The 13,273-nt window shown below is 43.7% G+C and overlaps 2 protein-coding genes across 6 annotated transcripts; one reads left to right on the top strand and one right to left on the bottom strand.

The window, feature by feature from the left end:
* Positions 1-217: 217 nt before the first annotated feature.
* LOC103631638 (mitogen-activated protein kinase 7) lies at positions 218-6,801 on the top strand. 4 transcript variants are annotated; one of them, XM_035960250.1, is made up of 12 exons: positions 1,818-2,058; positions 2,159-2,314; positions 2,426-2,642; positions 3,196-3,604; positions 4,148-4,275; positions 4,396-4,455; positions 4,579-4,728; positions 4,824-4,979; positions 5,088-5,296; positions 5,412-5,504; positions 5,743-5,825; positions 5,925-6,801. In XM_035960250.1, the coding sequence occupies exons 4-12, from the start codon at positions 3,208-3,210 to the stop codon at positions 6,356-6,358; spliced, it is 1,710 nt and encodes a 569-aa protein (XP_035816143.1). In that variant the 5' UTR covers positions 1,818-2,058; positions 2,159-2,314; positions 2,426-2,642; positions 3,196-3,207; the 3' UTR covers positions 6,359-6,801. The 4 variants fall into 4 exon arrangements, with proteins under 4 accessions (XP_020395245.1, XP_035816143.1, XP_035816142.1 ...); XM_035960251.1 differs by having other exon boundaries at positions 1,822-2,058; positions 2,159-2,307; XM_035960249.1 differs by having other exon boundaries at positions 1,819-2,058; positions 2,159-3,093.
* A 953-nt stretch (positions 6,802-7,754) lies between these two features.
* On the bottom strand, positions 7,755-12,902 carry LOC100501868 (16S rRNA processing protein RimM family). Of its 2 annotated transcripts, none has more exons than XM_035959819.1 (9): positions 12,463-12,897; positions 12,232-12,366; positions 11,594-11,704; positions 10,856-11,137; positions 10,365-10,564; positions 9,923-10,157; positions 8,618-8,731; positions 8,346-8,546; positions 7,755-8,171 (listed from the first exon to the last, which is right to left on the bottom strand). In XM_035959819.1, exons 1-9 carry the CDS (start codon positions 12,832-12,834, stop codon positions 7,824-7,826), a joined length of 1,998 nt encoding a protein of 665 aa, XP_035815712.1. In that variant the 5' UTR covers positions 12,835-12,897; the 3' UTR covers positions 7,755-7,823.
* Positions 12,903-13,273: the final 371 nt, after the last annotated feature.

The raw sequence follows: 13,273 nt of genomic DNA, 5'->3' as shown, positions 1-13,273 counted from the left end.
AAAACCCATCAAAGCAAGTATCCAGATCATTCCATCATCCATCGTATTAGCAATTGGCAATTCAGACCATAGGATTGAAGCGCAACACCTAATCTACCAGCCAAGCTAAGAAAAAAAAACCCTCCTCCTCCAATCGTGAATACAAAGTCCATTTATTTAACCATTATTCGCCGGTTGCGTCAAACATAAACTCTGGTATCTCCGGCGTATCTTTTTTCTTTTCTTTTTCTTTCTGCGTTCTTTATATCCACCTCTATCTTTAAAAAAAAAATACATACTGACCAGTAGTAAGTCTGTGGCGCGCATCTTAACATCACCACTGATTTCTTTACGATAAATGCAGAAACATGGCCATTGTATATATTTGTACTACCTCTAACCTCCCCACAGTCGCCTCGTGCCAAGTTGACACGGACAGATATGCTACTGCATCGGGGGATCAGAGAGCAGAGGATCTCTCCTTGTCTCTTGCATCGCCACCTCTCGCTGAACGTCAAGTCAAGAGGCCGATCGAGGTACTCGTTCTGCAAAAAAAAAGGGCCCTCTATTATACGTAGTTGAGTTGATCTTATAGGAACCCATCCAGCACGCAATGCAAGGCTGCAATTTGCAATCTGTGTCCCAAAACAGACAAGGGAAGGACGCAATAAACTAGGATTATCCTCTCCACAGACCACACTGCCAACCCGAGCTCTGTCGGCGACTCACCACCGACTCCGACGCATGCATTAGTGCTTATATTGCTCTAGTTTTTAAACTCACTGCTACGAATAAACAATAAACAATCACGAAATTTTAAAAAAAGGTGGTGGAATAAATAAATATCTACGGATGGGTTCAGCCTTTACAGCAACGAGCTAACAAACTGACTGGTGCTTAAACAAGCCGAGCAAAGCAGAGCATGTGTCCCATAGAAAAAATGGCGCATAAAGAGAGAGAGGAGGGGGGGTCGGTTGGGGCATCGGGCTCACGCTACAGCGCCAACGGAACGCGCCACCTACTCCCTCCACTCGATCAGCAGCAGCGGCAGAGGAGGGAGGGCCGGAGGGGCCTGGCCTGTCGCTAACGAAACCGTACCGCGCCCCCGATGGTACTTGCCCTGGGGTCCCCGGCCGTATTCATCATTTAGCTAAACTGTCTCCGTAAGAGATTCTAGACCACACACATGATGTGTGGAATCATATTCATTATTTTTTTTGGTTGAGTGACGAGTCACGGATCCAAGAATCGAGAGCATATTCCATTGCCGAAGGCTCATGTGCAATATAAATAAATAAATAAAAAGTTCCTACTACTAAGAGCAGTACACTACCAGCGCTGCTGTGGTCTATGTGCACACGGCTCCAAGCAGGAGTAATAATAAATCTTTTTTTTTGTCACAAATGGAAGCAAGCTTTGGCTTTCCCTCTATTCTGCTTTGCCGGTTTGTTCGTCAGTTGTCACTCGGTGTGTCCGAAACTACGAAAATTGTCTCCGTTCCGTTTTCTGACGGTGAAGATATTACTGCTACTACCTCCCCATACACGTGGCAAAAAAAAGAGAGAGAATTATCCACTTAGAGCGAGCGGCGGGGGTAAAGTTCAATTCAAACCCGGCAGGATAAAGCCACGTCACTGAAGACCAGCGCGGCACCGCGTCGGACGGGGATGACGGAACTGCCCCCGACCTTACGACGCACGCGTGCCGGCGCCGCGGTTCAGGCGTCGCCGTCGTCGGAGCGAGGGGAGGGGGGGTAGGACCGTCCACCCCGTGTCTCAGTGTCTGGCGTCTCCTCTCGGCTCGTTTAACACACCCACCGTCCCACCCACCCACTGCTGCAGCTGCTGCACGGTGCGCGTAAATATAACCCCGCAACAAGTGGGACGCCGCTTCTGCTCCTCCGTCGTCCGCTCCTCTCCTCTCCCCCACCCGTCGTCTCCTTGTCGTCCTTGCCTGCGGATTGGGGCGGCACGGCAGTCGGCACAGCCTCTCGCTTCTCCCGCGCGCGAGCCCTTTCTCCACGGCCGCGGCATGACGTTGCCGGAGGCGAATGCCGGTGCGACGCCGCAGAGGAAGAAGGTGGGGAGCTCGGTTCCATCGTGCGGAAAGAGACTGTTTCTTCTTCTTCTTCTTCTCCCCCCCTCATCACGAGCCATTGACGACCTGCGCTGTGGAGCAGTGCTGCCTGCCTGGATGGGGATTAATTAGCTCCAGCGGAGCGCCGTGTGCCGGGCAGCGGCGCCCGTGTATGACGACTCACTGGACAAGGACCCGCGTCTCCGGATTTTGGCGCGGCAGGAGCTGCGGGATTTGGGGGATCTGGATTTCGTGCGGGGTTTAATTTTTTTTGACCCTGAGTTGCTTGCTCCCTCCCTGCGCCGGAGAATATGCCTCTTCTCCTGGGATGGGATTTGCATTTACCATACTGATTTTCTTGCCTTCTTAGGAGGACAACCCCCTCCCCTCGTCTTATCCGAATCCTCGGAGGAGCCACCTTTAAAGCTAGGTTTTCAGTTTCAAATCCCCACCCCTCAAAAATCACGCCATCGTTGTAAGCGGGAGCGCTGAATTCTTTCTTTAGTAGGAATATTAAGTACCTCGCGACGGGACGGGTGGTCGAGGAGTCGTCCTGGTAAACGCGGGTATTGGATTCGGCTGACTTGGTATGTTTATCCTAACCCAGGTCGCCGTATTTCCCTTCGTTTTGTGGACAGAGATGGCTTAGCTTAGCTACATGTGTAAGTATTCCGTGCCCACTGGGGGAGAGGTTTATCTACCCTACCGTCCACCACTACTATTTTAAGCCGTGTGCCGCCCTGTTCAGAGGTGATCATCAGCCTTGGCGAAGGGCTTGAGAGATCAGGAATTTCTTTGGCCGGTGGCAAAAGGCCAGCCTGGGGCTGGGTCAGAGCGGGTAGATCTTTTGCGTTTGGGTTGGCTGGATTACTCGCCGTCCGCTTAGATGCTCCTGCTGGGGATCTCGGCTCTGCTTATTTTGTTGCGCCGGTCGTTCGACTTGGGTGCTTCAGCCTTTTAACACTTGGAAAGCATGCAATACTGCTGAATTTCTTGGCTTCTTCCGAGTCACATGTCATTGCTTACGTTCTGCATTAGGTGACTTGAATATACGTTTTAGAAATCAGGAGAAAAAAAGAGAGAGGCTATTCACTAGCTCTGCGTGCAATCCTAACGTTTCCTTATTACCAAAACTTGCAGAACTCGCCAGAGATGGAGTTCTTCAGCGAGTACGGCGATGCCAACAGATACAAGATCCAGGAGATCATTGGCAAAGGGAGCTATGGGGTCGTCTGTTCGGCTATTGACCAACATACGGGCGAGAAGGTAGCCATCAAGAAGATACAGAACATCTTCGAGCACCTGTCGGACGCTGCCAGGATCCTCCGCGAGATCAAGCTTCTCCGGCTGCTGAGGCACCCCGATATCGTCGAGATCAAACATGTTATGCTGCCCCCGTCGAGGAGGGACTATAGAGATATTTATGTTGTGTTTGAGCTGATGGATACCGACCTTCACCAAGTTATTAAGGCTAACGATGACTTGACGAAGGAACACCATCAGTTCTTTCTCTATCAGATGCTGCGTGCATTGAAATATATTCATACTGGTATGCACCTCTAAAAGATTCCTTATTTTAGCCTGAAAGGTCTCCTGACTAGCATTGACAGACTGATGTGCTGCTTTTCTGTTTTCAATTAGGAGTATGAACGGTTCTGATTAGCATTTGCACATGAGTTCAACTCTAGTGGCTGAGTGCTAACCAATCCTAATGACTTACTTTCATGTGTGTATTACTCTCGATCATTCCTTTGCTTTCTCAAGTTAGCTTAGGGGTTCTGATTATTTAGTGTTCCTTTCCTTGTGCTGAAAAAAAGGAAAAATAAATTCATTGACATTCTCTGTGCTTGGATGGAACTGTACTCTTGATTCAATATTTACCCTAGAGAATCACTTTTGCCTTTACTTGCGATAATTTTCATGCACAAACATTCAGATGTTTCCGCTTCTTTTTTGTGTGTAAATCCTCATTTAAGTTTTGCTAGGTTGAAATGTGTGTGCTGGTTTCACTTATAATATGTCATATGCATTTATTTTATATCTATCATAGAATAACTTTGAACTATGTTCTGACTGGCCTATTTTTCTGCAGCTAATGTTTATCATCGTGATTTAAAGCCAAAAAATATATTAGCAAATGCTAACTGCAAACTCAAGATATGTGATTTTGGGCTAGCAAGGGTTGCATTTAATGACTCTCATACCACAGTTTTCTGGACGGTATGTTATTTTTACAGTGCTACTATGGTCGATCCACATCATAACATTTTATCAAAGCCTCTGCACCAAAGAGTCCTACTTCAAACTTACATCTCACTGTCTGCCTTAAAATGATTGCAGGACTATGTTGCTACTAGATGGTACAGGGCTCCTGAGCTGTGTGGATCTTTCTTTAGTAAGGTACCCATTTTTTCTCATACTTATTAAGCCTTATTGGTCTTTTTTTTTGTTTTCTCCACCTTCAGTGTTTACTTGAAAATGTTTATGTTATCCCCATGTTATTAACACGATTCTCTTGTGCAGTATTCACCGGCTATTGATATGTGGAGCATCGGTTGCATTTTTGCGGAGATTTTGACTGGGAAGCCTTTATTCCCTGGTAAAAATGTGGTTCACCAGCTGGATTTGATGACTGATCTCCTGGGTACACCATCAACAGATACTATTTCACAGGTATGGTTTATTATTTATCGATATATTGAGACATGTAAAAAATTGTAGCATAAATTATTGCTAAGTCTCAAACGTTTTTGTTCCTTGTTCTACAGATTCGGAATGAGAAAGCAAGGAGGTATCTAAGCAGCATGAGGAGGAAACAGCCAATACCCTTCTCAGAGAAGTTCCCCAATGCAGATCATTCGGCGCTCAAGCTCTTACAAAGGCTTCTTGCATTTGATCCTAAGGATCGACCGACGGCCGAAGAGGTAGGCTTTTCGTGATGAAACATAGGTTTTATGTTTGTACTGCTGTTATTTGTGTTACTTCGCAGAATTATATTCTAACAAAAATAGCTTTGATGTATGCATGAGCAGGCATTGGCTGATCCCTACTTTAAAGGCATTGCAAAAGTGGAGAGGGAACCATCCTGTCAGCCAATTTCGAAAATGGAATTTGAGTTTGAACAGAAGTTTACCAAAGAGGATGTCAAGGAACTTATATTCCAGGAGATACTGCAGTACCATCCTCAACTTCTGAAGGACTACAAGAACGGCTCTGAAAAGACGAGTTTTCTATATCCCAGGTTCTTACCTTGACTATATCTTTTTAGTTTCTTTTCTCTCTTGTTATTTTGTTTCAGTGCGGTAATATTCATGACATACATCCTTAATAGTTCTTGATTTTTTTTTGTTTTGCAGTGCTGTTGACAGGTTCCGTAGGCAATTTGCTAGCTTAGAAGAAAATGGAGAGAGGAATGCCACGCTTGACAGGAAACATGTTTCTCTCCCAAGGTAACATAGACCTTCTTTTCCTTCCAAGTCATTTTTTTGGTTGTTGAGATTGATAAATCAGGGTAATCTATTAGCTACTCAATAGGATTTATCAACTAGATATAGGATGATGATCTGAGTGTGAATCTTGAAAGATTTACCCCAAGAGATCCTAAACCCTATTAAATGACGTGTTGGCCTAGGGTGTCACAGAAAATTTGCTCAAACTTGACTGCTAACCTTGATTTGCTGCTTGCAGGACAACAACCGTTCACTCCACTCCAATTCCTGCAAAGGAAGGTCCAGCAGCAACCTCCCAGATTGCTCAAAGGATTCCAGCAGGTAACTGGTCACATTTCCTAAGCTGTGGCTACCCATTAGTCTATTTTTTCAGTCACTTCTGAGTTATTCTGACATGCTTCATCTCTGCCAATCTTGCAGCTAGACCAGGAAGAGTGGTAGGCCCAGTATTGCCATTCGAGAGCGCAAGCGTCACCGATCAACACATCGCCCGACGGGTGGCAAGGAACCCAGCTGTTCCTCCAGCAACGAACACCTCGTCAGTCTACTGCTACCACCTCAAGTCGGACAGCTCCGACAGGCAGGAGCATCATCTAGAGCGTGAGAAAGATCGAAGGCAGTATAGGCCAGGGCAGCATTTCATGGATGCCAAGGTAGCCCCTGAGATGGGCCGGGATATACGCCCGTCACAGTACTATGTCTCAAGGGGCTTGCCCAAAGCTGATCTAACAGACAGGGCCACCCTCCATAGGAGCGCTCTTCATGGCGTTGCTCCCTTCAATGGCATCGCAGCGGCCGCTGGTGGTTACAGCCAGGCCGGTGTTCTTCACTATGGAGTTACAAGTTTGTACTAAGAGCGATGCCCTTGGGGAGGGTAATATAAGATGGGGAAACCGGAGTGCAGATCCAGCTGCCCCCTTCCCACTCTTGCACTGCCTGGAAAATCGGAGCACGCGCGTACCTGATCCACGATGCATGTGTCCGGAAAGGATTTTCAGGCTGGGAACTGGCGAGTGTCACCTTCATTGCTCCTGTTTGAATGAGCTATGGGGATGGTCTTGGGCCAACGTTGTGATCTGAAGTGAAAAGCAAGGTGGTCGACAATTCGGGTTGGTTAACTGCCTGCCCCTTTCGAAGAAAGGGGGAAAATTATCCATGTGAGGAAAAGGCTAGGGAAAATTTGTGGATAGCTGTACAGTGCAACACTTAGATTTGTATTTAACCAACTGAAATGTTTTGTTCCAGTTATAAACGTTTAAATCATATAATGTTGTTTATATAGGTGGAATTTTCCTAATGTCCATTCCACTTTCCACGTCTCCATCAAGACGCCCATTGTGCGGGCGGGGCTAAAATGAGATTTCTCATTTACATTCACACCCCGTTTAGATCATTATAATTAAATCCTATTTTAATAATAGTAAATTAGACATATATCAATTAAATTAATTTAGTTTTATATAAAATATATCAATATACTATAATTAGCAAGATGTTAGAGATATTTATGTTCTATATTTTTACTATAGAGAAGTGAGTAGTAGATTGTCTTATAAGTTACAGGGTAGAAACAAATTTTAGTAATACATAAAATCATTTCATATCCTCTACCCTATGAATTTAAGATAAGCTTATATCAGAACTTTGAAAAGTGGTGGCATGTCAAATTTCAAGCTAAATAGGTTATTTTATTAAGTGAATTCTAATTTTTCTAAAATGAAGGGATCCAAACGCCCCGTCAATGAAATTACCGGAATCTTTGTAATTATCTCAATATATTTCTTTGAGTATCGATAACTAAGACTGTCTCCAGCAACGTTCTCTATATTAATTCTCTATATCCGTTCTTTACCGTCTCCTCTAAAAGATTTCATCCCCAATATCTTCTTTCTCTACAACGTCCTCTAAATCACGTCCTCTATACACAAATAACTATATTAGAAACATTTTTAATTTTTTGTACATACGTATTTGTCCTACTCTCAAATATATTGTACATATTTTAGTTTTGCTAAACCGGTTGTTTAAAGTATTCAAATGGATAGATAATCGTTTATAGAAACTTTATATATAGAGGATCCAGTAGTGTACTCTAAATCTATAGGACTGTTTAGAGATCGCTGTTGGATTGAGTAGAGGACGACCTTATCCTCTAACAAGTTTTTAATCCTTCTGGGACCAGTAGAATTGGCAGTGGGTGGCTGGTATTCCCCTTCGTAGATGCTCCCCTAAAAATTCATAGCAAAACAATAGCAGAAGAAAAACCTCACGCATCTATCAAGTACTTGTGATTATGTACAGTACACAGGCAAGAAACTTTTATTGCTCAACAATCTCCATGACACACAGCTTATCAGGAGCGCAAGAGTCTAAGACACTCGTAACCTCGGCATGCAGGCGATGGGAATTTGCCACCTCCGGCTGGACGGCGACCCACTGCCCGTCGACATGCTCGACGTGCACGTTCTGTTCGGAGCGAGCGGAGAACCTGATCTGGGTGACATCTCGGCACATCTTGTTCAGCTGGTCGATGGAAAGGATCACGTCGAAATCGTCTAATGTTTCACCGGTCTTGGAGACCTGGATGCCAACATCAGCCCCGCGGGAAGCGACAGCCCCAAAGAGCAAAGGATGCCCGATGATTGGTTTGTTGGATGAGCTGCAGATCTGCAACGGGATGGTAAGAGTCGGTTCAGGTTGTTCGAAGCTTTGAACTCGCCTAAAGGAATTTACAAGCTTAACGAGAAGAGTGATTTGTTCTCCGTAATTTGGAGGGATTAGTCAATGCAATTGAATGTATGATGAGAAGAAAGTTGGGCGACGACTGACACATGATCGTACCTGTGTATACTGTACACCCATTTCATTGAGGGTTTCCAAAATTTTGTTTGATAACAGTAAGCTGAAGATTGCTCCAGAACCTGTTGGCTTTTTTATTATCTCCCAGGGAGACTTCATCAGAACTTTTTTTCTGTTTCCCTCCGAGCATATACTGACAACTGGAAGCTCCACCTCTTCCAGCACCCACACCTGTGAATGGTTCTAGAAGAACATTATAGGAAGAAAGGAGGAAGGAACTAGGATGAAGACTATAGCCAGACAATGATGTGTACCTTTTGAGTGTCAAAACCAAAATAGTCATTCTCTACCAGGCATTTCCGAACTGACTCCACATGACCAGCTGGGGCAATGACAATTAAAGGGGGAGAAACTTTATTTTCTACAACCTGTGTCAAGCAAAAAAGGATCTGTCTTATCCATACGACGATTGCTATTCAAGAAAAAAAATATGACGACATTTTGTCATCAAGCATCTTCTAACAGCACTGCATGCATGCAACAAATAAGCAACAGGCGACCAACGACGGTTCCAGTTTTTCATGACTACAAAACAGAGTAATGAATTTGACTATTCCTCATCTAAAACGGAGTTATCCATTAAAAACACAGTTAAATACTACAGGACCAATGGGTAGGTTCAACTTCAGTATTAACATTCAACAGTGGTGATAAGTAGCACATTTCTCCACTCTTCCTATATTTACTATTATGTTGTTTGAGGAAATAATGAATACTAGGAATTAACAACATATGAAAACAGACCGAGATGTTAGCCATGACGAAGGATATATTAATTTGGAAGGTCAAGTAGTGCCCAGGATTCAGGAAGGATATGTTTCGGTAATTAGGGTTAGTGCTATAGGGAGATGAGTACATATTGACAAAGATGTTAACCATAGAATCAAAACAGGATGGATGAGGTGGCTTCAAGCATCTGGTGTTCTATGTGACCAAAGGGTATCACAAAAGATAAAAGACAAATTTTACAAGACAACGATTAGATCTGCTATGTTGTATGTTGCAGCATGTTGATGACATGTTGAGCACATAAATGTTGCAAAAATATGTATGTTAAGTGGATTTATGGTCATACAAGAAAGGATCGAGTTTGGAACGATGATATACGTGATAGACTAGAGATAGCACCAATCGAAGAAAAACTTGTACAACACGTCAACACCAGTTGAGATGGTTTGAACATGTTCAAGGGAGACCTCCTGAGATACCAGTGCATAGTAGGATCCTAAGACACGAGAGTAGTGGAAAGAGGCTGGGGAAAACTGAAGTTGACATAAGAAAAGGCAATAAAATGGGACTTGAAAAGATAGAATATACCCAAAGATTTAGCCTTTAATAGGAGTGCATAACTGCATAAAAACAACTAACGTGTCTAAACCTTGAATTGTGGCTTCAGTTGGGTTTCAACCCTAGTCTACCTAATTTGTTTGGGACTAAAAGACTTTGTTATTGTTGTTATAGGAAAATAAACAGAGAGCAAGGACCCACAATAATATATTCTACATCTATAATTCTATATGTTAAAATTACAATTAACAACAATGACAAAGAATGCATACCTTCATTAATTCACTAAAAGAATTGAGCAAACTCAGAAACTCAGTATCAGAGTCAGAGCCGTTTCTAACAAGCACAATAGCTGCTTTGGACTTCAAAAGAATGTCAAGTCCATTTTTAAATTCAGTACTGAATGCATGTTCAGCTTTGTCCCCAAGGTTGATGAGAGTCTTGTATGGTATTTTGATCACTTTTTTCCTTGACAGTGAAGAGTTAGCGAGCAAATTCATTGAAGAGCTGAAATTGACAAGTTTGAAGAGCAAATATGAGAGCTTTTAAAAAATGACTAAACGGTGCTCTTCCACCAAAAGCAAACAAAGTGTGATTTCTATATCTGGCATTTGGGTAGTGTCAACATGTGTATATAGTAAAAGCACAGTGAATAAACCTATTGTTCTATCTTTTTAAGAAGTCTTTGGTGGGATATTGAATAAAGGGTGTTACCTCTCAATCTGCTTGCTAACACAATGTACTGCATGTCGGAACAATTGAAAGTCAATGCTCCCAATCTGCTCTGCAAGTGATGCCTTTTGGACCTTGTCCCCTGATACCAAACCTTCCAGAACATGGACTTGGTCCATTTCGGAGAGTACCTTCTTTCCTGCAATTACACGACGTTGAAACCTTTTCCTGTCCTTCCACTCCTGCAACAATCAAATCTGGGTCATGAATTATTAAAAATAAATAACAGAGTATAAACCATCAAACACCAAATATCACATTGCTTTTTGTTAGGACCTGAAGCACGGAAGTTAATGGTATAATTTGATTTGTTATAATACATGCAATATAATATCTACAATCTTCAGCCAGGACATCTGCTGCTATCAACATTTCAGTACTATGGACCTGACACATTCTTTATTTCTTTTAAGATGCAAATCATGGCTGTAGATGCGAGCATGGATGCCAGAAAAGGATGATGCAGACCTAACCATCGCACGCCTTTCTTTCTTCGATCTCTTGTCAGAACGAGAATTGAGCTCAAGTAACCCCTTCGGAGGTGTAATCCGCATTTCTCTGCTTGCCATATCAACATCAGGTACAATATCTTCAGCAAATGGAATCCACACATGCTCACGTGATGAAATTGAATCTTGATTTTCTGAATCTGGATCAACAGCAGTACCCTCAGAAGAGCCCATTATCACCTGTAGAAGATCTCCACCTCCGAAATTGAAAACCTGACCAACTGTTCCTACGAGCTTGCCTGTATCCTGTGGACTAATTTCAGTTACTAAACTTGATGACAATTGACAATACTTCCATGGGAAATAAGTAGTATAGTGTGTTTCTCGCCAAAAAAAGTAGGTTATTATGTGTGCATTTTTTGGCCGTGTTGTTTACTACTACACTTGCTGGGGGTGGACAAAACGGTTTTGAAAAGGTATCGAACGAAGGTCATAACGGCTGTGTCTACTTTTAGGGAGTGGAGGGAGTTATTTTAAAACACAAATGATTCTTATGTCTTAACCAAGTATTTACAGTGGCATGGACCAAAACCATGACTGGACAAGTAGCATAGACGAAAATTCTCCTTATCAAGAAGTATAAAAGTGCATGGGACATGCCTTTTAAAACTGCCTACATCACATCGTAATTTTGTAACTGAAACCAACCAATGAAGCGACATTGCTGCAATATCTTGAAAAATACAACAAAGATGTAAGTACCTTGACAATAACTCTCATTCCAACAAGGTCAAGTGAATAGAATTCATCATCCTCAATTTCTGGTCTATCTCGAGCTTTCACAAGTACAGCTGAACCAACTATTTGCCTAGCCTGAAAAGAGAAGGGCAAATGGATTACATCAGAAAACGAAGAGTAAAGTTGGGTAGTTTGAGCGGAATTACTCTTACAGTCAAGCCAGTCATAGAATTAGGCCCTGTTTGGAAGCAACCTAGTTTTTAAGAGACCACTTTTATCTTTTAGCTAGGAGAGTCCAGCTTCTTGGTTTTTAAGAAACTGAGAATCTAATTTCTATAAACTGAGTTCTAAACTGATATGTTTGGAAGCACCTCAATTTCTATAAACCAGATTCTTAAAAATTGAGTGCTTCCAAATAGGGTCTTAGACGGCCAGCTGTTACCATCTGTGACTGTACATCTCATATGCAGACGGAGAGGAACAGAAACAGTACAACAAAGAATTTTACATTAAGTAAAGGATTCCCATCAATCTTCCACTAAATAACTGCTCATTCTAGAAACTAAGCAAGACTGCGTACTACACTACCACTTAGACTAGTTGAGGGATAAGATTAACTGGCAAAATGCAAATGACTGCAGGGGAATGCAAAGCAGGCAGACCTCGTCCAGGTTGTTGACGCCATCAAAGCTGACGATCCAACTCTTCTTCCCCGTGTGCGCCCTTCCCCGAACAAGCTCGAATTCCCTGACCTGCTGCTTGCCAGCAGCTCGAGCCCTCAGCCATCTCGTCCCCGGCTGTCAGAACAAACAAACAGATAAACGAGAAACGCCAGCCAATTAGTAGCAATCGCCATTGACGGGGTGTCCACAGCCAATCGAGGTTGGTGTTACCGTGGCAAGGCGGAGCTCCGGAAAGTCGGTGCGTGGCGTGACGAGGACGTCGCCGCGCACCCCGTGCGCGCCTGACACGTATCCCACCTCGACCAGCTCCTCGTTCTCCCCGTCGTACCCCTGTTCCTCCTCATCCTCGAATTCCTGTTGCTCATCCTCCTCATAGAAACCACTTTCATCCTCCTCCTCCTCCCGGGCGTCACTGAGGCTGGATAGGAGCGTGGCGCCAGGCCGGGTCGGCGCGAGCGCGACGCGGCGCCGGGTGAGGAGGCGAGCGTTGGGCGCGGGGAGCAAGTGGGAGCGGTGACAGGAGAGAGGGACGGTGAGGGGGAGGGATAGCGGCCGCGCCGATGCAGAGGTAGGAGGCGCCATTTCGCGGCTCGGAGAGCGACGAGCCGACGAGAGGAACGCGAGACGGAATTGGATAGGAGGATCCAGACCGTAAGGCTGGCTCCAACAAGACCCTCTAAAGGGTTCTGTACCCTAAATTTAGAGGACGGGGACGTCCTCTACTCCCTCCAGCAACGTCCTCTAAACGGTTCTCTAAATTTAGAGAACGCTGCTGGATCCTCTATATGTAGAGTTTCTCTAAACGGTTCTCTATCTATTTGAATACTTTAAACAACCGGTTTAATAAAACTAAAATATGTACAATACATTTGAGAGTGTGACAAATACGTATGTACAAAAATTAAAAAATTAAAAATATGTTTAATATAGGTATTTACATATAGAGGACGTGATTTAGAGGACGTTGTTGGAGAGAAAGTAGATATAGGAGATGGAATCTTTTAGAGAAGACTGTAAAGGA

Source organism: Zea mays, chromosome 6 (genome assembly GCF_902167145.1).
Source record: "Zea mays cultivar B73 chromosome 6, Zm-B73-REFERENCE-NAM-5.0, whole genome shotgun sequence".
NCBI classification, from domain to species: Eukaryota; Viridiplantae; Streptophyta; class Magnoliopsida; order Poales; family Poaceae; genus Zea; species Zea mays.
This window is presented reverse-complemented; position numbering and strand designations above follow the sequence as displayed.

Excerpts from the sequence above, each read along its gene's own strand:
- LOC100501868 (XM_035959819.1), bottom strand. The coding sequence starts at position 12,834 with ATGGCGCCTCCTACCTCTGCATCGGCGCGGCCGCTATCCCTCCCCCTC. Across the intron at positions 10,565-10,855 it reads AGAAAGAAAGGCGTGCGATG|GAGTGGAAGGACAGGAAAAG; the intron begins GTTAGGTCTGCA and ends TGATTGTTGCAG. Across the intron at positions 10,158-10,364 it reads GTTAGCAAGCAGATTGAGAG|CTCTTCAATGAATTTGCTCG; the intron begins GTAACACCCTTT and ends TGTCAATTTCAG.
- LOC103631638 (XM_020539656.2), top strand. The coding sequence starts at position 2,011 with ATGACGTTGCCGGAGGCGAATGCCGGTGCGACGCCGCAGAGGAAGAAG. Across the intron at positions 4,276-4,395 it reads ATACCACAGTTTTCTGGACG|GACTATGTTGCTACTAGATG; the intron begins GTATGTTATTTT and ends AAATGATTGCAG. Across the intron at positions 5,505-5,742 it reads AAACATGTTTCTCTCCCAAG|GACAACAACCGTTCACTCCA; the intron begins GTAACATAGACC and ends TGCTGCTTGCAG.